Source organism: Sinohyriopsis cumingii, chromosome 7, assembly GCF_028554795.1.
Source record: "Sinohyriopsis cumingii isolate HCF-2022 chromosome 7, ASM2855479v2, whole genome shotgun sequence".
In the NCBI taxonomy this organism is placed as follows: domain Eukaryota; kingdom Metazoa; phylum Mollusca; class Bivalvia; order Unionida; family Unionidae; genus Sinohyriopsis; species Sinohyriopsis cumingii.
The window spans coordinates 139,441,400-139,465,109 of record NC_142967.1 but is presented as its reverse complement, the minus strand read 5'-3'; the positions used below and the strand labels follow the sequence as shown (position 1 = coordinate 139,465,109).

Sequence of the window (23,710 nt, the reverse complement as noted above, 5' to 3'; positions counted from 1 at the left end):
TCAAGATTCGCCCGTTAACTTACGTACACATATTGTATGCTTTCCAAATGTCCAGGGATGCCAAATTGCATTGTTGTTTGAAGAAACGTAAGTCTAATCAGTGATATATGGTCGATTCGGTCTCATAATGCTATTGTGCACATCATGTTGGAGAACGAAGTTTGAAGGATAGGCGGGTTCATTGACAAGAAGGAGAATAATACAGAGGTAACTGATAATTTTAAAAGCAAAATAAGTACATAAAACTAGAGCGTCCGTTTCTCGTTCCTACAGAGAAGGAGATTATTAATACCGTTTGTCATACTGGTTGTTGATTGGAATATCTTCTACATTTCTTCCATTATTTTACCCATACATAGAACACTCTTTTCTGAAAGTGAATCGCTATGACTTTTGTAATACAAATTGATGTGGAATGTTGTACTTAATTTTGGCAATATCGAATTTACATATCGCCTTAATTTCCCAATATTTATAGTAAATATTGAATCAATATGTTACATGTTTGCACATTGTGGGAGGATTTACATTCCCATTATTAAATGGACCAATTGAAAGCGTCGATTGCACGCCCATTCAGAGCCACAAATAAATGAAATATGTCCAGGAACTGTTCAGTTGTATCCGGATCGATGAGTCACCAGTAATTCGTTTTGCATTATATTATGTTAGACGACTAACGTTCTGTCTCTTGTACAGTCGGGGCGATGGATAAAGCCTAGATAGTTATAAGGCAGGTAGTGACATTTTGGAATATCACCGTTTTGAAGCAAAGCCTTTTAGTTGAAAAATGGTTCATTTTGAAACATTTTCATGGCCATGCATATGTGCGGTATATACAATTATAAATAATGTGTTTGCAACAACTTTCTACTGCGCACCCACGGAGGGAGTGAAAATACAAGATAGCAAGTATTTTGAGGGTGAAGAACTGGTGACAATTTATAAGATTTCTCTACAGCGATGTATTTGTGAATGCAATGCAAAGAAACCCAGATGTCTTTCCCTGATCTATAAGAGAACTTTCACCTCTTGTCGACTTAATGTTAAGAAGGCAGCGACACTAGAGGCACTGGAGGACAAACCGGGATCAATTTACGCTGAAGTGGTAAATGTTTTCCTTTGACGTTCTCTTTCATCTGCCTACTTATCTTACTACTTGCAATTATTTGTACCTGAGGATAGTGCTTTCTTAACGATATTTTTATTACAAGTAACTGAAAAAATTGAAATTTCCTCTACCCCTCCTTATACCCTCATTTCCCGGAAACTATTGCACATTCCTGCTCACGAGGCAACACTATTAGTAGCACTAAGTTTATTAATGGACGTATCAAATGCGGTTACTATTTGAAGACTTGAAAATGGACGTATTGACTGTAGTTAATATGACGCTAACATAACTCCAAGTTTGGTGATTTCAACACACGTTGTATAGTATATTTTAATATACCAAATGCGTGATTACTATTGACTCTGTCTCAGTTATCCCAAAGGAACAATAAAACAAATAAAAATCCTGTCGACAGTTTCTGAAATTCCACTTCAAAAATATTGACCATGGCTTACATTTTAAATCTAATGACTATTCAGGTTTTGTGGTTTAATATTGATTAATTAATTTAGGTAAGAAAAGCCCACATGGTTCAATCAAAACAGTATACAGACAGAAACTTCGAACGGTTACAGTTCATGAAATTGATGTTTAATAGACTGAAAGTCAAAATATGACACGCAAGTTAGATAAATGTTTATGGTTTCTTAACCACGCTACATACTTCGATGAACCATAAATATGCAGTGTTGTTCTTACTCTGTCTATTAATCACGCATTTCCTTTCACAGATGCAGCGAAATCTATTAGAATTGCCAATTTCAGTTATTTAAATAGACATCATCATACAAATTCACAAAAGGGTCGAAAAAGCATGGAACATAAACTTGAAAGAAAGTTACAGTCTAAGAAATGTTAAATCCATAGGCCGAGTTTTAAAACTTCTTTAACCCGCTGGTTGATGTTTCTTTGCGTTTTGTTAGTCTGTGTATTTTTATAGTTAACTGCAAGTCGTATATTTGTATTTCTTTACCATTTCTTTGGGGCTGTGTTGTCTTGTTGTGCTCAGATTCCTTATTAATCAAATGTCATCCATCCACCAAAGTGTTTTATTTGATTGCAATCAAATAAAATGGTTTGGAACATTACATTTAAAAGGCAAATTTGAATATAGACAGTTGGGAATTTGGAAAAAACTGAAATAATGAAAATATACAATAAATGATGTATAGTATAATTATATTCCCGCAATATATGCTATGCCTGTGACGCCGGCAACATTTGAAATACAGTTGTGATCAGGTTATTACACTTAGTTCAAATGAAAGCATGTTGTGAACATCAACAAAGTTAGTATCCATTCTTATGCGCGTCATATCTCTCACATTGAGGGAAATAACACAGTATTAAAAAATAATTCAGTCATACATCTTTGTTTAGATATTCACAGAAAATGAAATCATTCTGCCTTTTTCCTTTCACTTATATCTCTTTTCTCAGGCGAAGTTGTATGTTCAGGCTAGCAACGAGTGTAATATTGCCTTCCATAAGTATGAGTTAATCCCGTAAAAATCGCTATTAAAAATTCTGACATACCAAACAGCTTAGCACATTATTTATCATAATCAATGTAGAAAATAGGATGAAACAACTAAATAAAACGAGTCGGATCCAGCAATTGCAAGAAGGGTTTCATTTCCTTTTTCTTTCAACAGAATGATGACGTACCTGGATGTGATCACTATCAAATGGCCGCGCAAACTGACAACTCTGCCATTCCGTTCAATCAGCCAGGTTATCTCTCTTTCTTTCGTTCTCTATTTCTCTCTCATAAATGTATATTAAACTTAGGATTTTCGCTATACTCTTAGCATGCCAAGCAATGGTATTTTCAATCGTCAATTTTAAAACAAGGATAGACAAATGATAGTAAAATAAATGAACAGCTCATTGTAAAGGTTCAATGCACATGACACTTGCAATGGCATTTTGGAATAAAATCTACCGTATTTGTGCAAAACCGTCGAATAAATGACATGTCTACACAGAAAATACATTCTTCCACCTTAGATTTGTTTTGGTGAGGGTTGTGTTTAGTTTTCTTATATTCAGTAGGAAGTCCTAGAATCGTGTTTTTAATTGTGTCCAGAGATATGCGAAAGGAGGTAGTCAAATTATGTCAAGCTTGGCTTAAATGTTGATAAGACAAATGAGGCTAATAGACGTTTATAGGGACTTAATTCAATAATATGTAGTAGATTCCGTATATTCTAAAATCCATGAAAAGACAATATTCTTTATCACGTGTTATTGTTTTCACTCCCAGAGCAGCTGATGCCATTTTACATTTTAATGTTATTTATTATTTCATTCCAATCGAGTCTCTGGTACCTTTTATATGCATTGGGACTTTTTCCTCTCCTTCCAACTATTATAAAGCACCCTCATAAATCAGGCATGATTTAGCTTATGCAGAATAACAAACGTAAGTAGAAGGATTCCAGTTGTGTCTAGAACGAATTAAAATTTTGAATTTGCTTTTGTTCCAATATCCTTGAATGAATCCAGAATAATCCCAAAATAGTCATTTAGACCGTAATTAATGATGGGCACGTTGTAATTCCAGTAAATAATTTAATAAATAAACCCTCTCAAATAGAATCTAAACACAACAATATGACTGTTTCCACGTCCGATGTTACTGATGGAATTAATAATTTTAACATAATCAACTTTAATGTAAAAACCAAAGACACAATTTCAGAACCAGGGTAAGGGACAAAAATTCATTTATAATACATTCTAATTTCTCAACAATCCAATATAGATCCTCGCTACTCTGTCATCTTATCGAAAGTTTCAAAAACTGTAAAGAGGACTCGTTTCTGCGATGTTCTATGGTCTTATTCAAGGCTGTATCCCGAATTCAAACTTAGTAAACATGTTTAACTCCAAAATAATAAAAATCTTTTTGTATTGATTAAAAATCAAAACAAGTATTGGCTATGCAATATATTGTTTACAAATACAATGATAATAATCATGCTGACCATATACTCAGTTACTAACCAAGTTCAACCACACACTATATATATATGGAGAAAAGACAAACAAGCAAGACAATTTAAATATAAATAACTGTATTTCTGTATAGTTTCATTCCTTTAATGTGTTCATCAGTATCAGTTGAAACTTGTTTAAAAGATTCGTCAATAAAACATTTGAGTAAATATATTTCAGCATGCGGAAAACCACCAGGGAAAGCAAATGCCACTATCATGGGAAATGTATATTCTAATGGCAGCCGCATAAAATATGTCTGCGATGAAAGCTTTAAACAACTTGAGCAGACGGAGTCTGTGACTATGTGCCTTCACAATGAGAGTTGGTCGGAGATCAACTTCACTTGTAAACGTATGTATACTCTTTCATATCATGACAGTGTTTTGAAACACGTCCAAGTTTAGAATCACAGTACATGGTCCCGCATGAGACAGGACTATTTTCATTCGTTATTCTTCATCTCTTTGTTCCTTTCGTTATTGTTTCTATGTTTATTTATGTAATATAAAAATAACCCACATGTAACTTATTCTCTCAGTGATAATAATGCTCTTTTATTTGATTGGAAATGAATACCATTGCATAAATATAGATCTTCAGTTCTGTTTATATGAATATGTTTGACTGTATTCCGAATAAATATCAAATTTGTTAAATTAAATACGACGAAATATTATCGGACGAAAAAGAAAAAGAAATTGTAATTATGGTTATTGATTTAATACATTCTTGCACAAGTATTATTTTTGTAATAGTACATGCCCTGAAAGCCAGCTAGTTGTTACTATTGATATAATGTGGTGCCCGACTTTTAAATAGACTTATGAAGGAATCTATGGAAGCCAATTATTTCCAGAGATACATTTTGCATCTTGCAAATTCAGATTAGTATGGAAATAGAAGATCCCCTTTGACAGAAATCGAGATGTATCTATTACTGACGTTATATCTTATTGATCCCCAATAGAATATTTCTTTCCAAAATCTAAACAATATTTAGGAAACATGTTTTTTGTTTTGTTTAGTACCTCATTGTTCATGTGCAATTCGTGCAGTTCAATAAGAAGACCTATACCTTAGTTAAGTTAACATATATTGTTTAGCAAACACACGATTCATCACCATCAATACTCTGATCTTAAACTGGAAGATACGTAACATTCTCACTTAAATGTATTCTGGAAGGTTTTTGATCTTTGAACTTTTTCAGCTGACACCATTGCAAGGTCCTGCAAAGCAAACTCAGACTGTCTTGAGCAGTCATCAGAATGCAGGAATCAGCGTTGTGTCTGCATTAAGAACTACACTTATTCATTGACAGAGTATGCTTGTGTACCTAGTAAGTCATAGTTTTTCTAAACTACAATTGTACAACAATATATGTGTAGCCAAGAATTTCTTATATGGTCATTGATTCCTGATTTAACACTATGCAGATCTCTTATATGCACATTCTATCTACAGAAGGACAACCTTTCATTTGCATACATACATACGTAACGTTATCAACCATCTCAGTCTGGAACTCATTGATAACCTTCATTTTATAGATGTCGAAAACATACCACGCAAATGAAAGCTAACCCCTCACCACCACCCTTGCCTTGATGTCATTATCACAACAAATATAAGACGTTAAATGGTGGTTTTTTTTCAATTCTGGTGATATAATCAAATAAACAAGCAAACACATAGATAATAACTTTAATGGTGTCTTCATGGATAACTCAGGGAAATGAATCTAAACTGGTGTATGTACTTGCGTTCAATCGAAATCCAGATCGCCAGTGCTCCTGAAAACTGCCCCATCATGAAAAGCATATTGGGCATTACTTAAGCAAGCTTGAGACGGATACTGTAAAATACGAGGAGATATTTGACGTCCATTTGTACAAAACGAGGCAATTATTGGTCGTGGCTTCATGTTTGAAAAACTGTATCGGAAAGTGAAACTTCTGTACCAGTGTATATCTATCTATCCATTGGCACAAGTTTAAACAAATAAAACTTCGTTAGTTTGTTTGTTCCCAAAATCGTAATGTGTAATGTGTCATTGATTTTGTGTATCGTGTCATACACGCACTAACAGAAGTAAATATCTACATCATAATACATGTATAAATCATGGTTAACATGATATGTTGTAGTATATGTTGATTGAAAGTCCATCAGTTAATACTCCTAAACCAGTAGACAGGAACCCAACTTTCGCCAGTAAATGTAAGTCAAACTTATCTTGGTTTATACTTTGAACCGCCAGGTCGACAGCTTTGAGTCTAATGTCAAGCACCTATACTGCCAAACTACCACACTTGTTTGGCTTATGTGTTTGATTTCTGTGTACAGCCCATATATGTATATATATATATATATATATATATATATATATATATATATATATATATATATATATATATATATATATCTATATGTGTGTGTGTGTGTGTGTGTGTGTGTGTGTGTGTGTGTGTGTGTAGTTTTGCACTGCAATAGGTTATATCATCATTGAGTACTATAGTGTTCTGGTGCGTTTTGCACTCTCCCCAGGGTTTGATATTGGTGGGGTGTGCATGAAATTTAATGACTTTGACAACGCTCTGAATCTCTAAAATTTCGATTCGTTTAGGGATTCGCTGGGGGTGTCGATGCAAACAATTGTGGGGCCTCCAAATATAAACCGTAGCGTGATGTGAGCTCTCAATCTCACTGAACGGTACCCAACACAAAAACATTCAGAAAGAATGTCAGCCCAAAAAAATAGAATCGTGGGATGATAAGAAGACTGTATAAAAGGTGTCACCAAAGTACCCTATGGAAATGTACGAATAGGATTCCCATGAACGATAACCGCTCAGCATGCTTATTTATACGATTCATGTTTATTTTAATGTTTATTTTTATGTTTGATGTTTAGTTTTTTGGTTAAAATGTACATTTATTATTATATAATGAACTATGAAAATATTAATACTATTATTTCTGCAATTAAAAAATTATAACACGAAAGCATAGCGCAATCTGATGAACTAAATCCTGAAAAGAATATTTGTGATTTTGAAAACAACGAAAATTTGAAGATAGATACACACTACCAGCATGATGTAGATTCATGAAGCTGATCCAACACTTCCAATCCTTGGCGACAGTGAAAGATGCAGAAGTTGAATAATTCGTATCTCTCTCACGGGCAATTGAAAAACAAAATATATCCAGAAGTTTGTCACGAATACGAAACAAAATAGTATGTGAGGCAAGTGAGAAAAACTATGTCTGATCGTGGAAAAATGAAAGCAGTGTCATTAATTGTGAAAGTAAAAGTTATGGCAACGAGCGTTTCAACTTTGTCTGGTGTAACTTACTGTGAAATGAAATTCAGAAATATATTCAGATATATTTCTAACATTCTCGTTCATTTTTTATTTTTATTCAGACTATAATGTTTATTCTCATTCATATTTATTTCTGATCATTTTCGCATTCAAACTGATTTTTATTTTCTTTCAAATTTACTTATAATAATAATATCTATTCTCATTCAGCACTATAACTATTATTGTAAGTATCAAACATCAGACTATAAAATCAGTCCTATAATTACTACTTTGATTACCATGTACCCACTACATCAAATTTTAAAATCAGCCCTACAAGTATCATTTATCCCATCAAATTCGATAATCAGTGAAGAATAAGATTTTTATTTTTATTCTGAAAATAAAATGTATTGTGATGAATCTGTTTGTTATGGATATAATATTTATTCTAAAAATAGTACTTTTATATTCTGATATTAATACCATTTATTAATGCTGATGCTTTTCTTATAAAAAATCTGAGATTCTGATACAAATTTAGTCAACACTTGTCGTTTGTTAATTATTTTAGTTGATTTGCTCATAGAAAATCTGTTAAATTATTAATTTTCTAATGATAAGACCTCACGCAGTTCTCGAAGTGATTTTACGAGTTATTGATAATTTTGTTAATGTTGTTCATTTTGTAGTATAAATGTAATCAGATCCAGATTAAAATAATACTTTAGACTGTGTTTCATGAGTATTTATCAACAAATCATCAAAATGAATTAGAAAAGCGAATGAGGTTTGATCCTTTGAGAATCAGTAATTGAACACATTTGCAAAGATCATTCGATGATAATAATACTAATATTAATATTAATAATATTAATATTTATTCTGATATGATATATTTATTATGTAATTTTCTGTTTTAGTAGGATTTTAACAATTACGAGTACCATTCTCCGGATCATAGTATACACTTTGACTGATTTTCATTATTTTAAGTACCATTCGCCCAATCAAATTAAACCATATCCAATTTGATAATAAGCGAAGAAGAAAATTATAATATTTATTCTGATAATAATATTTATTCTGATTATAATATTTGGGTTTTTTCTGATAATTTTTTTTCTGATAATAAGTTTTATGTATTTTTCTGTTTTCAATGAGATTTTTATTTTTTCAGGATGATATACCCCATCAAATTATAAAATTCAACTGAGTTTAACGATCTTTAGTAGCATATACCAGGTCAGATTATAAAATCTAACTAATTATTCTTATGTTAAATACCATTCACCCCATCAAATTTGTGTGATTTTAAGTACCATTTACCTACAAAATGGACGAGAATAAGTTTTAAAAAGTAGTTATATATGATTTACTAACCCGGATTATGAACCAGGATTGAAAATAACGTGAAGATCTATGATCTCTTACAAATTTATAATCAGATTTTTCTGTCTCAAATAAAGCAAGTGTCCATATTGGTCAGTAACTTTGAAATGTATCCTTGATAATTACGGATTATGACATCGTAAATAGAACGGATTAATAGGCTCTTGTACAATCAAACATACAGGAGGTACATGAGTGGTAAATGTGTACGGATCATTGTTTTGTTTGAGAATATTTGCTGGTGGGGCTATTTTTCTCCCTGACACAACAATATTTGGAAAGTTTCCATTGATAAGATCGTTGACTGATTTGTTTACCTCGTCAGCGTTAAATCCAGGAAATTTAAATGTTGGTAGATCTGCTTCCAGCAGTGATTTTCTTCCAGTCGAATAATTATTAAGAAACAAGTGATTATTTGGAGTACCGTCATTATTTATACCTACTGACTTAATTTCCGCCCGCATAATACTCATATGAATAATTTCAAGATCAAATATAACCTGGTTCAAATGTTCTTTTTGTTTGATAATTTCTTATTTTTAGTCGTCACGTCAAAAAGATACTCGATAAATAACTGACGGGATTTGTTTCTAAATGTTGTTTGCTATCATCATTAACATTATCAAAAACTTGTGGCCAAATATCAGATCAAACTTGACTTGTTTTATCCCATGCCAAAACCATAAATCATAGTGAACTGGATAAAATATTTCACCACTGTCAGGCCCAGCCAATATTATTTTCCATAACATAATATTTTTATTATTTGGAGTATTTCCCCAATATAATCATCTGATTTTGGTTATGGTTGAAGTACTACTTTAGGCAGTGTTGGGGGAATTTCTGATCGGATTGACGATTGATTAATATCTTCATAAAAATTTAGTGAATATATTTATATTGCCGCTGTTAATGTTGATTCATGAACAGTAATAGCTGTTTTGGATTTAATTATGTGGTGAATTTCATCGTTGATTTGTTAAATTTTATAAATGTCCTTGGGAATTCTCCACAATTGTCAATTTGGAGATCATCATCTTTATTCTTATTTGCAAATATCAGCTAATTCTTTGATGACAATCCACCGAATGATCTTGATCTGCTATTTGGCCAACAGTAATATACTCACAATTGTGCTAGCGCTATTTCTTTCGGTGGAATTGCGGTTGGAAAGTTAACAATACAATCAGGATTAGGTTAGCTTGCTGATATCATCGACGTTCGTGACGGAGTTGTTTTAACGACAATCTGCTGTAATGACACGTTTGGAGTTGACAATAGTATTGTTTATTATTGTCATTATTATTATTATTATTATTATTATTATTATTATTATTATTATTATTATTATTATTTAAATCAGATGTGGTTTCTATCATGCTCATAACATCTTTGTAAATTCCAATCATTTGACTAAATTCGACATCGGATAATATTCCATCGCAGAGACTCGATGACAATAACGAAGATAACTTAGAATACGTCTACGTCATGCGTGTAATGTTATTATATACTCAAACCCTTGTGTATTTTTACCTGTACATATTTTTGCGATGATATTAAGAAGACAGGCACTTGCTGATACAGCTGATAAACAAATTGTTACAATTGCTGGTGATGTCATTGTTAATGTTGATAGCAATACACCTGTTCAAGAGATAAGAGTAGATGACTAATACACAATTATGTCAAAAACAACTACACCTCTGCGATATTTGTTTATTTTTATTGTATACTCGTCAACGCCATTTTTCAGTTTGGTTTACCATTCACCGACCTAACTGTATCTAAAACGTTGAACGTTGGTCAGAATGCTAACTATATTTTAATTAGGTGGCAATTTAACGACTACTTCAAGAATCCAATACTAAATCAAGGCGAGTTTTTTTTTATTCTTCGGGTTCCACTCTGAATGTTTCCGCGTTGTTTTGCTCTAACATTACTAACCGATATCCAGGAGTTCCACCTGACTGAGTCAGGAGTGGATAACGCAGTGAAATTGTGGTAGATATAGTAATTGTAACGCCAAGTACTGAGAGCCTCTATACACCGGTAACCTCAGCGCGATGTTTAATGGATTTATTGAATGGTGAGCATAATGCTTTTCCATATGATACTGTATATACTATACTGTCAGTAACTTTTTTATGTCAGAGAGCTTAATATCAACAGCTATTGATTTTCCAAACAAATCGTCAATAGCTCTGCTCTTTTGCGAAAATTCGAAAGTGTTTGTACATGAGTATTATAATCCGATTTAAATGTGGTAATCGTATCATTAACTGAAATTAACGAATTCATGAATTGGAAGGATGAATTTGTTCGTTACAGCGCCGTTGTCTGATTCTCGTTCTCTAAGATCAGTAATTGTATTATTAGACATATTGAGAGAATCAGTCATTGTAGCCCCCGCTATATGTACTCGACCACGAATAGTATCTAATATCGTTGACATAATAACACCGGGTTTAATTTTTCCGTTACTATCAAACACACTATGCTATTTTCATTAACTCCAATAATTTCAACTATAATATCTTTCAATGAAAGATTTCTTGTCTTTAATTATCCATGCTTATCTTGAAATACATCCACATCGTTTGGATCCACATCGGCAAGATTTAATAATTCAGATATTTCATCACTAATCTGTTTATTCACATTTTCATGGGTTATTCCGTCGGTTTTTGTTTTTGTTTAGAAGAAGATCTTCCGTAAATATCAGCCATTAAACTTTAAGGTCTGTTTAAAACGACGGGCCGTCTACTTGTTTGCTCGTGCACGACTTTTTGAGGTGGTATTGTTGATGATGAAACATCGTCGAGTACAGCAATGACTTCACGGCCACATATCGGGGAATCGGTTATTGTCTAGGTTGGTAATGTTGAATACCAGATTGGAACTTTTGCTGTCTTTACGTAATTTAAAAATTCTTTTGGTGGAGCCAACCCATAGGAAACTAAATAAATTATGCCAGGGGATCAATTGCATATGCCACCCAGTGAGTACCAGGACCAAAGCTTTTATCAAGATTAATGGTACCGGTTTCAATATTGTTTGGTTGTTTTGGTAATTATATCACGCATAAATACAACTCTACCATTTGTTATATTTAACTTTTAGCAGTGTCAAGTAAATCAAAATTTGACATAGGAATAATCAGTGAAGTGTTCCTTTAAGTCTCAGACCTTTTCCGCATCGATGAAGGGTTCTTGGGAATCTTAGACCATTTCACTTTTTTAGAAGTCTTTATTCCCTTTCCTGTTGCTTTTTTTAATGCCTTTCTAGCAGCAGTTCCAACAACGCCAAGTGCAGCTGCTTTTGCAAAAGCTGGAGCAGCAGCGGCTATTAAATCTGGTATAACTGCAAGAAGTGGAAATATACCACCTGTTTTAACCACGTATTTAATGGCATCCGCAGAAAGATCAAATTTAATAACAGTATTTGATCGTTTGATGTTGTTGAAGTGCTTCAGTTGACGTTCAGTAAGTGATATTTTATTCTGACTACCTCTGATCTGATCTTGTTTATTTTTAGTGTGATCTTTGTTCCAGAATTCTTTTTTGATACTGATTGTAGCTTTTTAATCTGAACAGGAGTCAGACTAACACTAACATGAACACATGACATTATACATATAATGAGCGATTTAATTGCATGTTTTCTACTTTGGCAACAATACTTCTCATTCGTCCGCCATCACCTTTAATCCACATTGCTTGATCTGAGAGTATAACAGCGATTGCTCTATAACCACCTGCGAGCAGTCGAGCTACACGAGCTCTGAAGTGCATATCAACGACTGTCTGAACAAATCCAAATGTTCCAATGAAATGTAATTAATTGGATATAATGTTGTGAAATCCCGCTGAGATATCTGCAAACCAGAATCAACATTCTGATCACCACCCATAAATGTAATTAACCGATGATAAGCACGTGCAACATGATTTTGAGCAAAATCTCTTCAGAAGGTTCTTGATGTCCATTTATCTTCAAAGAAACCTTACTAACCCCAAGCGTGTCAAATAACATTGGATTTCTTTCGTGCGAATCTACTCTGGCATTTCCTAAAACGCGATGAATATACGTCATGATGCTGACATTCCCTGCTGTAATGATATATGTCATGTGAATAACCAGTAGCATTACTTTGAACGCTATCTGTAGTCATTGTCAACCATAATAATGTTGATTTTCCGCCCTGACTCATGAAAGAAAGTTACCGTTGTTCTACGTCCATCGATGGAGTCATTACTGGCATCGACAGTGACAGTTTTGTTAGAATTACTTTCCCAGCATCAACTGCGTTGGGTCGCCAGATTGCATCATTGTCTGTGGCTTTTCTGACAAATACCACGGTGTGTTTAGTTCCAAATATAATTTTTCTGACATTTCTACAAAATCCAAATATATTCAATAGTGGAATCACACATGGAAAATTGTCTTCTCCATTTAACATTGATCTGTGTGCGGAAAATCCTAATTTTAAATTGTCATTCATTGATGCAACTTCAGTTATAGCTTTTTTTTCCTTTTTTGATATGGATACACGAGCCAACTCTGCTTGATTTGCAGCTTGATTTATTATTTTACTGACATTTCCAGGCATAACTTCAGTGCTGGGTAAATGTACTGGCTGAAGGTTTCTTCGTATTAATCGTGCTAGTCTATCCTTGATTGCCGAGAACGCTTTACTAGCATCATCACCAAGAACGCCAATATCTTTATCACGAACAACTTCAATAGCTTTCATTCCCAATTAATTCGCAATCATTATTGCTTTTGGGGATATCCTTCTAAATGAACCCTGAACAACATCGCCGAGTTAATCTCCGTATGTAACTTTGTATGTTTGTAATCGCGAATTTATGACTCTGACCAATACAGGTCCATGATGAGCATTATGTATAATCATATTGTTTCATTGTCACTGATCTAATTAAATACCCTCAATTACTGTGGTAATCATCAACGATTTCATCGATGAGAGACGGATAACATTAATATACAAGATACCGCCTGTAAATAATCGTTGACAAATATCAGCTGCGTCATAATCAATTTCTGTGGAATTATTACCAGCTCGTTTTCAACCAATCAGAATTTCTAATCGTTCAACATAGGCAAGGACGTTTCTGGGACATGGATCAATACGACCACTTCCTCTAGTAGCAGTACCACTTCCAGTGGTAATGGAGCTAGACAACAATATTTGTTTTCATTTTACATCTTCTATTGCTTCTAATTCTTGTTCTTCCTCAGTACGAGGTGACCTAAATGGCAATTCTTCTGGCAATCACATATCCATGGGTGAGGATGCTCTTTTAATCTCTTCGACTTGTTTCTCAAATTCTGCAAATTCATCTTTATATTTACCAGTGATTATATATATACCACGGTACTTTCGAAATACAGAAGGAACCCAATTTCTTTCTAGAACACTGGCGGTGTTTTGATCTAATACTTTATCACGATCTGGATTTCCTGTTGCGGATAACCGCTATAGTTGTCTTTTGAAGTAGTCTACGACCTTCTTCGGTAAGTCGGGCTGGTGGTTTTGATATTGATGTTTGTTTTTGTTTTGACGTAACAAGATTGCTTGCATCACCGACCTCGTCATGGACTTTGACAACACTCAAATATGCTCGTTGTATTTGTTCTTGTAATTGTGGTTGAACCTCAACTTTTTCAGCTGAAAGTTCTTGTAGAATCTTTTTTGCTTTTTTTTAGTTCTTTCTGCTGGTTTTCCAGTTGCTTAAGCAGTTTGCTCCAACGTGGGAAGAAGACCTTTGATAGCCTCTGTAACTCCTTTGATAGCCTTCGTAACCTGTTTAAATAATTGTTTTGCACCTTCTGGAAATTCCACCTGAGACTCTTGACGAGCTTGTAGGTGTTGCTTCACATTATCATAAACATGAATATATTTCTTAATTGACTCTAGACGCTGTTTAGCTAATCTAGCTGTGTGAGTTTCCATTATTGATATAATAATGATTTAATTACTCACATACTACAGCAGCAGAAAGGGTGCGACCATAAATGAATGTCTTATGGGTAAAGAAAACACGCATACAAATTTGAAGAAGAAAAAGAACAACAAAGATGAAGTAAGAAAATAAACTTAATTAGAGAAACTCTCGGTTTTGGTTTGAGGCTTCGGTTTGACGTTATTGCGTTTGTATTCTTCATTTTGCTTGTATGAATTTTTTTTTCGTGGATGGACTTTAAAGCAAGTGTCTGTTTTCGCTCTCTGCAGCTATTGTATTCAAAAATAAACAAAACTAGCTGTAGTTGGTGCATTATGTAAGAGTTGTACTTTCTGTTAGGCTTGACAAAACTTGAGCCTCTTGTCAACATTTGAAATTATGTTAATTCATATCTAGAATTAGTTTGTACTTTTTATGATTTTTTAAAATGTGGTACGCAAGGCTGAAAATGTGTCTGTTGTGACTAGATAACTCTAACCCCTGTCTAGTTTCAGCTGATTTATATCTCTTAAATGCAGTGGAGTACCTAGTTTTGTCCTTGTCAAATTAACAATTTAACATTGTTCTATATGACACTGTGTGACGCGCATGCTGAGGTAGGACAGAAAGTATTTTATTTCATAAAACATTAGCATTGAGGTATATGGCAAAACAATTGGTTCCGTGATACCGGATGTCTAGCACTGGGGTATCATGCCAGAGACATGTAGCATGATGCCCCACTCAGTCACTTTATCCTGACACAAGTCCTAAAAATAATCTGTTATGCTGGGGGCCTATACCGTTTTTATAAGTCTTTGGTATGACTTGGCCGGGGTTCGAATAAACAACCTCCAGCATCCAATGTTGCCGCTCTAACCACAAGGCCACCGGATCGGTATCATTACAGAGAGAGAACTGATGACTAAATTTAATACATTTATAACCCTAATTGTAGGTTACATAGGGTGCGATAACTATCTGATATCTGACCCCAACGTGGTTCCTGACGACCATTTTACATCATCCTCGCGTTATGAAGACATAAAAAGGCCAACATGTTATCCACAGCTTGCTAGACTTGTTCGTGATCAGAGAGATGACGACATGTACTGTGGTACCTGGGCGGCTATGGAGCTCAACGAGTCTCAATATATTCAGGTGAGCATAAATGCAATAGTCTTTTTCCTAGTATTTAACGATAATGCATGGAGTCTTGTAGTAGACTCTGTATCAGTTGTCCACGCAAATGTCCGCTACATACATGCTCTGAAGTTCTAAATGGTCCTGAATGCGTTCTAGTTAGTTATTTACATACATATGCCACCCCATCACGAGGACGATGTGTAATCGGTCAGAAATAGTCACGCGGAGAATGATCTTCTTATATTTAAAGCTGCATCTAAGCTACAAAAACTTGAACATTTGTAATATATGGGATGTACAGATTTAATTAGCCCACTAAAGCAAATCAGTATAACTCTGCTTGATGATAAAATAAGAAGTAAATCAAAAGGAGATTCAAATTAGCATTTCAAAATCAATGTGAAGTGAAGAAATGACATTGATCGCGCAAAGAAAAAGATAAACAAAACAGCAACAACTTGATCTACTTTATAGTTCATATTCTCAAATCAACTCACTCCTTATTACATATTATCCAAAACATTCCACACTTCCCTCCTGCATAACGACACCATATTCCAGTCTGTGACCCATGGGTCGTAACCCACAAGTCTGATGAGTCATTCTTAGATGATGCATCTATAAAGATTTGCTAAAAAATACATATTCAAAAATCACTGTAATTCCGACCTTAGCATATCTGAGCTTTGATCCTCTTGCTGGAACCATTTAGAGTTTACATTATAACCATATGACAGGTCATTTTCAACATAGCCTGTCTACCCAAAATACCATAGCAATCATCATTAAATATAGCTAGGTCGAATGTTTCAATCCTGATTAGGTATTTTGGGTTAGTACCTTTGATTAAAACATTATTTACAATTTGCAATTCCATAATACATAAATTCATCTACTTTACCTCTACGCCTCGGTTTTGTACGGAGATTATTTGTGGGCATTAGGGTTCAGATTGTTTGTTCATCACTTGCTAAATTCTAGTTACATGGAGATATTTTGATCCGAACAGCGGCATGTTCCTTTAGGGGAATACTTTACTGGTCATTTCACGACCGATAATAATTAGTCACTTTTACGCTACAAAGTGCAATAAAGACAAACATGCTCATGAATTTTATTTTGCGGAAATAGGACATTTTCGAAGACAATGGCTCTTATTTCTTTATTTTCGGAGTAATAACAAAATATTTACATTAAACAGAGCTGCTTAAACAGGACAATTTCATTATAGATATGTTGAGCTCTCTTGTACTTCTGTGCGAGTTGCAATGTTTGAATTTGTAGGTGAAGTTGAGTAAATTGCATTCTGTAAGGGCGATCACAACAAAAGGGAGACAGAAAGAGAATCAGTATGTACAGTCTTATAAAGTGCTGTCCAGCACTGATGGGCCATCGTTTCAACCTGTTCAGAACGACACCGCTAATGAAGACATGGTAAGATTTACATGTGGCTTTCTTATTTTCTCTTTTGGACATTTTCTTAAAAATTTATTTTTAGAACTGGTTCGTTTTCTTATATATTCACTATATATGAATCGCATATGCCTATTGAATGAGTCTGTGAAACACAGAAAAATGAATTACAGCAGTTATGCCCGAATGTCTTAACATACGGCAAAAGATAATATCAGACCTTTTTAAATAGCGAAGCACAATAATTTCGCCATTCAGTTGAATGCAGAAAACAATGTATACTTTCATCACGCTTTTCAAAGAAAGTGCAGGAGCTAAATATGTTATCCACTTTGTTATCATTTATTTCATTTCTTTATTCATTTGTTCATCTTTGTGTACGAACTGTCGCTCAAGTATATCTATACTGTTTTCTAGTCTGCAACTGACATACACAAACATTGCAAACACCGTATCTGTCCAATAAATATCATACGTTCCATTTTAAATGCGAACGAGGAACAGTGGAAAGATTCATCTATTTTGTATCTTCCTAGTGTAGGAGATAAGTCTCTGTGTGTAAATATTTATTAATCTGAAGCTAAAGTACATTTGTCATATTCCAAGCAAACGTGTTGCACTTACAGTCATGATTACCACCTTTTACACCATGTGATGATTTTGCGAGTGGTATTCTAAATTGAAAGCCTTGCGAAACAGAAAAAAGGGTATAGCAGATAATATATCACATTTCAAAGTCAAATGGTATTTAGATTTTCTCTCCATTCACAGTATAATATATGACCTCAGTTCTTGTGTTTTGCATTATTATCGGGTTTCTGAAATGTTTCATTCATAATGCCTTCATATACTATATTTGTTCTAACAAAGGTGAATGTAAATCATGTATTGTCCTAACCTGGCACAATTATTAAATTTGAAAAACTTGAAAAATCATCACTTACCTGTAACAGAATTATGCTTTTTATAGCAATCATATCACTTATTTTCTTGCCAACGTTTGTTTGCATCAAATGTTACTCAGTATTAGGAGGCAAAAATATTATGATGTGTTACAATGATGCTGATTCCTTCTTGTGGTGTTGTTTCTGTATGCTAGAGGTAAAGTATATATTTAACATATGTCGCCATTTATCTAACGAATAAAGCGATCCTGCTTATCAGCTACAAAAACCTGTATGCAAAGTTACCAAACAAGCCCAATGATAAGTATGATAAATATGTAATGATAATTATCTTTGGAAAGGTTGATAAAAATCTTTAGGTTTATTTCGTCTAGCTTCACTAAATGTCATAATATTGTTTCAGCGATTAGATGCATATGACACAAAATTATTCAACTACTGATGAGCCAAGCTGTTCTTTCAGTCTTTCATACAACTATCATAAGGTTCTTTGTTCTGTTTCTGTTTTATTATACCTTTTTTATTGTAAAGTTTGCGACATTATCACTTTTAGTTCTTTTTTATCCGTTCTATCAGTACGAAATACATTACGAAGATGGTTCCTATTTAAGAATAAGGAACGTTCATATAGCTGACGGATATTACTTTCAAAAATTTCGTTTACTTGAGTAGAAATGCTCAAGTATTGTCTTTTTAAGTGTATCATGTTTGTGGCAAAATTCATAGTATACGAAAACGTTCATTTTTGTGTGCTTTCAATACATTATATAATGCATCCAAATCATTTTTATCTGCAGTTGATGTACAAAAAGAATGTTAACGAAGCATATTTAAATCCAAAATGTTACTTCATGCTTTAGGACAGATTTTATTATGGAACAATTTTAGAAATTTTAATAACGCTGATTATTCGTGCTATCTTCAATATTGAATGTAATATAAGTAACATACACTGCTATATTATAACATCATTGTTCTATTTAGACAAAACACTTTGTGATCTACGTAAGAATTCAGGTTTATGCCAAATTGTGTCTTTCCTATAGTAGACATTGGTGGACTCTTTGAAACAGGACTCTGGAAGGCATTCTGCATTTAGTTCATAAACAGAGTCACTATCAGTTTGTTTTAAATCTAACTTTGCTATTACTAAATTATATCTCTTTTTCATAGAACACTATCAATGAATCTTTTCTTAAGTCAAAAAGTCATCTACTTGAATGTTCAATCTGATGGTTACAACAAGGCATATTCAACTTCATATTGATTTGTATATTTACTTGTATGGTATAAATAAGTTATGACTTCTTCATACTTGTATGGTATAAATAATTTATTACTTCTTCACATTCTTCTAATGCAATAGTTTTGATTTCAGTGTTAATTATGCCATCAATATTTTCACTGAAAGTAAATCTTGAAATATTTTCGTTTTCAATCTTTGTTACCAATTTAAGATTTATATTATCTTGTACGTTCTTATGTCATGAGACTTACTGTAAACAGTATTTCAACCTATCTAAATGTGTAAACACGTAATATAGTATCATGAGCTACGTCATTGTTGCACATTATTTCTCTAAATTGTGTGGATTATAATGTAAGATATCTACGCAACTCAGTCAGTTTAAATTATAATTTTAGAAAGTGCATAAGGTAGGTAAAACTAAACTTAAAAATATATTAAAATTTCATTTAAGAAAATGAATAGTCTTAACTCTGACTGTACTAAAAATGTGTATGTTGTCATAACCCTTTCCCTGTGAATCGGTGTGGTTTTATTATGTTGCTCCAGAATGGAATACATTAATATTAGTAACAGGTCCATGTGCATTTATAGATAAAGCCTGATACAGACATTAACGGAAAGTATAGTCCCTCACGTAATCAAAGCTCAATGCCAAATATACATTCATAACGACATATGAATAATGTATCCCTTATCCTTAGTCTTGTAATTTCTAAGCATTGATATGTTTATTAAAATCATATAGTATAATCAATTTTTAAAACAATGCTTATATTCTTGAAATGTGAACTTGAATTGGGAACATATTGCAGTTGGTTCATGAGGTTAAGAATATTTAACTCTACATGTGGAAAACTTTTTATCTATTCACAAATGTAAGTAAATGAGCACACGATGCGAATTTTTACAATGGCATATTTGGCAAATTTACTGAGGAGTCATGTTCTATAGAGTTTAGCAATGAAGCAGTAGCGCTTGTAAAATGTATTGTAACGAATTGGCCGTAGCCATAATAATGCCGCAAGAATGTATTGAATATGAATGGTATTAAAAGCAAGACGATGCAACAACAACGACATATATATATATATATATATATATATATATATATATATATATATATATATATATATATATATATATATATATATATATATATTGTATAACCATCCAATTACTTGTTTTGTCCTCAGGTATTTCTTGGGAACAATGACCCAACTACGTGTGTGACGAACGAGCTACCGTGTCCAATTGAAGCCCAGTATATACGCATCAATCCTCAAACATGGAATGAACATATAGCCTTGCAATTTGATCTAATAGGATGTAAGCTCAATTCAGGTAGTCTGTGCTATGGTTTTATGAGCACCTACATAGAAACAGCAAGCACCTTCCTCTGCGTTCCGATGTTAACATATTATGCCTCACTTCTCTTTATTAAGTGTTCAAACCAGTTCCTTTTATATATTAATTAATCATTCGGAGACGGGTTAAAAGTTTGATTTGAAAAATACCTGCACATAAAAGCCGATGCGATACATATCAATCCATTCTGATATCACTGTGAATATACCTCACCTATACAGGCCATTACACATTGTAATAGTTTTCTCCAATGTGACTGCGATGTGTATTTTGTAAATACATTAAACAAGTTAGTAAATTAAGCATACATAGTTTTAAGATTTAATAGAAACAATAAACTTATGGAAAACACTTAAATCATTTCAAGTATTCCTATTCACTTTTAAGATGGCAGAACGTACATATTTATTAGGAAGCAATGTTACAAAATAACATACTACTTCTATCCAACATACAAACCATTAAAAAACAACATAAACGTGTTGCAATTCGTTATTTATGCTGACACAAAAATGAGTGATCGGATAATTATGAAATCTCAAGATCTTTTAAGACTTTTTTTAATTATTGGATAATGTTGATGACGATGATGTTGTAATATTGAATCAAAAGGATAAAAATAATAATAGAAAGAGGAAGAAGATGAAAAATATAAACAAACACAACGACAATAACAATAACTTTAACAACAACAATAACAATTTTTTTACTTAGCTGACTGTGACTTTCAAAATGATACTTGTGGATGGCAGCACATAAATACAAGCCTCAAAAGGTGGGAACTTGGACGACCAAATATCACACAAGAAGTACCAACAAATGATCACACCTGTAGTAGCGGTAACAATTCAACAGGTGCTTGAAATTACTAATTTTGTCCTCTATCATATACATGTAGTTTAAATTTCTGTCATTTAATAACAGCAAAGCACAGATCTATAATATTTTCTATCTTTATACCTCTCAAAGTCATTCCATCTAATTGCCTACCTGCATTCTTCCAGCCTGCGTTACTGCCTACTTACCTATCCTCATGTGCACATATATGGATGCATGCATACATATCACGAGATTTATTTTCACGCAGTCAGCGACAGTCTCTCAGGTCTTACAAAGTGCTTAATATTTATGTCGCCCCAGTGTTACCTTCACTGCCATTATATAACATCTGTATGAAACTTAAAGTACATAAAACGAAGGAACAAAATATTGGCAAAGACATTATGCGGTTGATTTATTTACATGAAACACAAGAGCAGCGTACTGAAAAACTTGTATTCATCCAATGATCAAAAAGAAGGGTGGATACAAGTAGCTTCCCAATGAAGGTCTCATGTAAACGTGATTTGAATTTAGATAATAAATATGATGGCTTTAAAACAAAAAGTTACCAGGGATAAATCGCTTTTTATTTTTGCATGAAATCGACAGTTTCTCCTTTTCTCTTTGAATAAATAATGTATGAAAGGTAAATATGACAATAATTGTGAATCTTAATTTTGGTTTAGGTGCCATGACATGCAGTTACATCTACATTACCTCTGATCATCCGGAACATGCGAATGCTCAGGTCATACAGACCATCAGAAGGTCTAACGATTCAAGATGCTTAAGCCTTTGGCACACGGCATCGAATAATTTTAGTGGATCTCTTAATATCATTACAGCAAAATGTGAGCATGCTATAGAGAAACTGAGAAACACGACAATTATTAATTTTGTTCAACAATGGAGTATGTCAACAGTGCGAGTTGAAAGTGGTGTCTATCAGATCGTCATCGAAGGGGTTTGGACCAACACAAGTCGTGGTTTTTTGGCGATCGATGATATCAAGCTGAATGAGAACGATTGCCCATAGAGCGTTTTACTGGTTTGCCCACGTTAAAATACAGATATGAGATTCTGGCATTATTAACGTTTTTTATGAATCACTGTATATATCTCTCTTTTCAACTCGGCATGTATGTTTTACCTATACTGGAAATTAATCGTTGTTGCCTTTCCTCGACAGAGTCGGTATAATTTGTATGCACAATGCTGCTATTATGCAGTGAATTTTCATTTTATAATTGAAAGAAAAGGAAATATGACAGATGTCCTGATATAAAATAATAATGCATTCCATAATGTCTTTGAATGAATTCATAATAATCCGAAGTGGTGTGTATATATCCAACCGTTAATGCGCACTTTAGTTATTCCAACGATTTTTTAAACAAATAATTCCTTGCGAATTATTTTCTCAGCATATCTTTAAACTCTAATAAAAAATGTACTCCCATGGACTGACCTAAAATAGAAATGAGTTATTTGTTTATCAAATTTCAATTTATACACATTTTCACTTGATCAAGATGTGACTCATTCCAAAGGACAATTCCAGTCAACTTGTAAACTAGACTGGGTAATAAACTCAAATGCTATGAAATCATTCCATTTACAACTTACAATCATGTACAAAAGTTAAGCGTACACTTAATCTTTTAAACAACATAAAGTCCTTTTCAACGGGGAAGATGTAATACTTTGAGTACAAATTTTCTTTGGGGTTTTTCTTTATTTGGATCTGGAAACTCTGTATTGCAATAATGCCATAGGAATCATATTGCTAAAATTTTGAACTGCATCCAACGACACCCGATTGCAGTTTGCTGGTTCAACGCCATTTTTCAAGCATTCATAACAACCGGATACATTTTCTTGTGGTCTGACCAAAAATGTGAGCTCTACATTTTACAGTAATGGCGGATTGAGTCTCATTATGCCTACAAGCGATCACGTGACCGTTACTCTTAAAACAAACTAAGTGGGCAACAAATGTATTAACTAGCAATGACCACCAA

General features: G+C 33.4%; 1 protein-coding gene across 3 annotated transcripts; it reads left to right on the top strand.

Moving 5' to 3' along the window:
- The first annotated feature begins 697 nt into the window (after nucleotides 1–697).
- Nucleotides 698–23,151, top strand: LOC149796242 (uncharacterized). 3 transcript variants are annotated; one of them, XM_089964218.1, is made up of 9 exons: nucleotides 698–1,108; nucleotides 2,770–2,848; nucleotides 4,295–4,468; nucleotides 5,328–5,456; nucleotides 15,748–15,950; nucleotides 17,220–17,369; nucleotides 20,696–20,828; nucleotides 21,582–21,722; nucleotides 22,376–23,151. In XM_089964218.1, exons 1-9 carry the CDS (start codon nucleotides 791–793, stop codon nucleotides 22,723–22,725), a joined length of 1,677 nt encoding a protein of 558 aa, XP_089820344.1. In that variant the 5' UTR covers nucleotides 698–790; the 3' UTR covers nucleotides 22,726–23,151. The 3 variants fall into 3 exon arrangements, with proteins under 3 accessions (XP_089820344.1, XP_089820345.1, XP_089820343.1); XM_089964217.1 differs by having other exon boundaries at nucleotides 699–1,108; nucleotides 20,696–20,843; XM_089964219.1 differs by lacking the exon at nucleotides 5,328–5,456 and having other exon boundaries at nucleotides 20,696–20,843.
- Nucleotides 23,152–23,710: the final 559 nt, after the last annotated feature.

Bases quoted from the DNA above. Each gene is read 5' to 3' on its own strand.
- LOC149796242 (XM_089964217.1), top strand. From the start codon at position 791: ATGGTTCATTTTGAAACATTTTCATGGCCATGCATATGTGCGGTATAT. The intron at 1,109-2,769 runs GTAAATGTTTTC...TTCTTTCAACAG, and splicing joins GATCAATTTACGCTGAAGTG to AATGATGACGTACCTGGATG. The intron at 20,844-21,581 runs GTAGTCTGTGCT...TTTTTTACTTAG, and splicing joins AGGATGTAAGCTCAATTCAG to CTGACTGTGACTTTCAAAAT.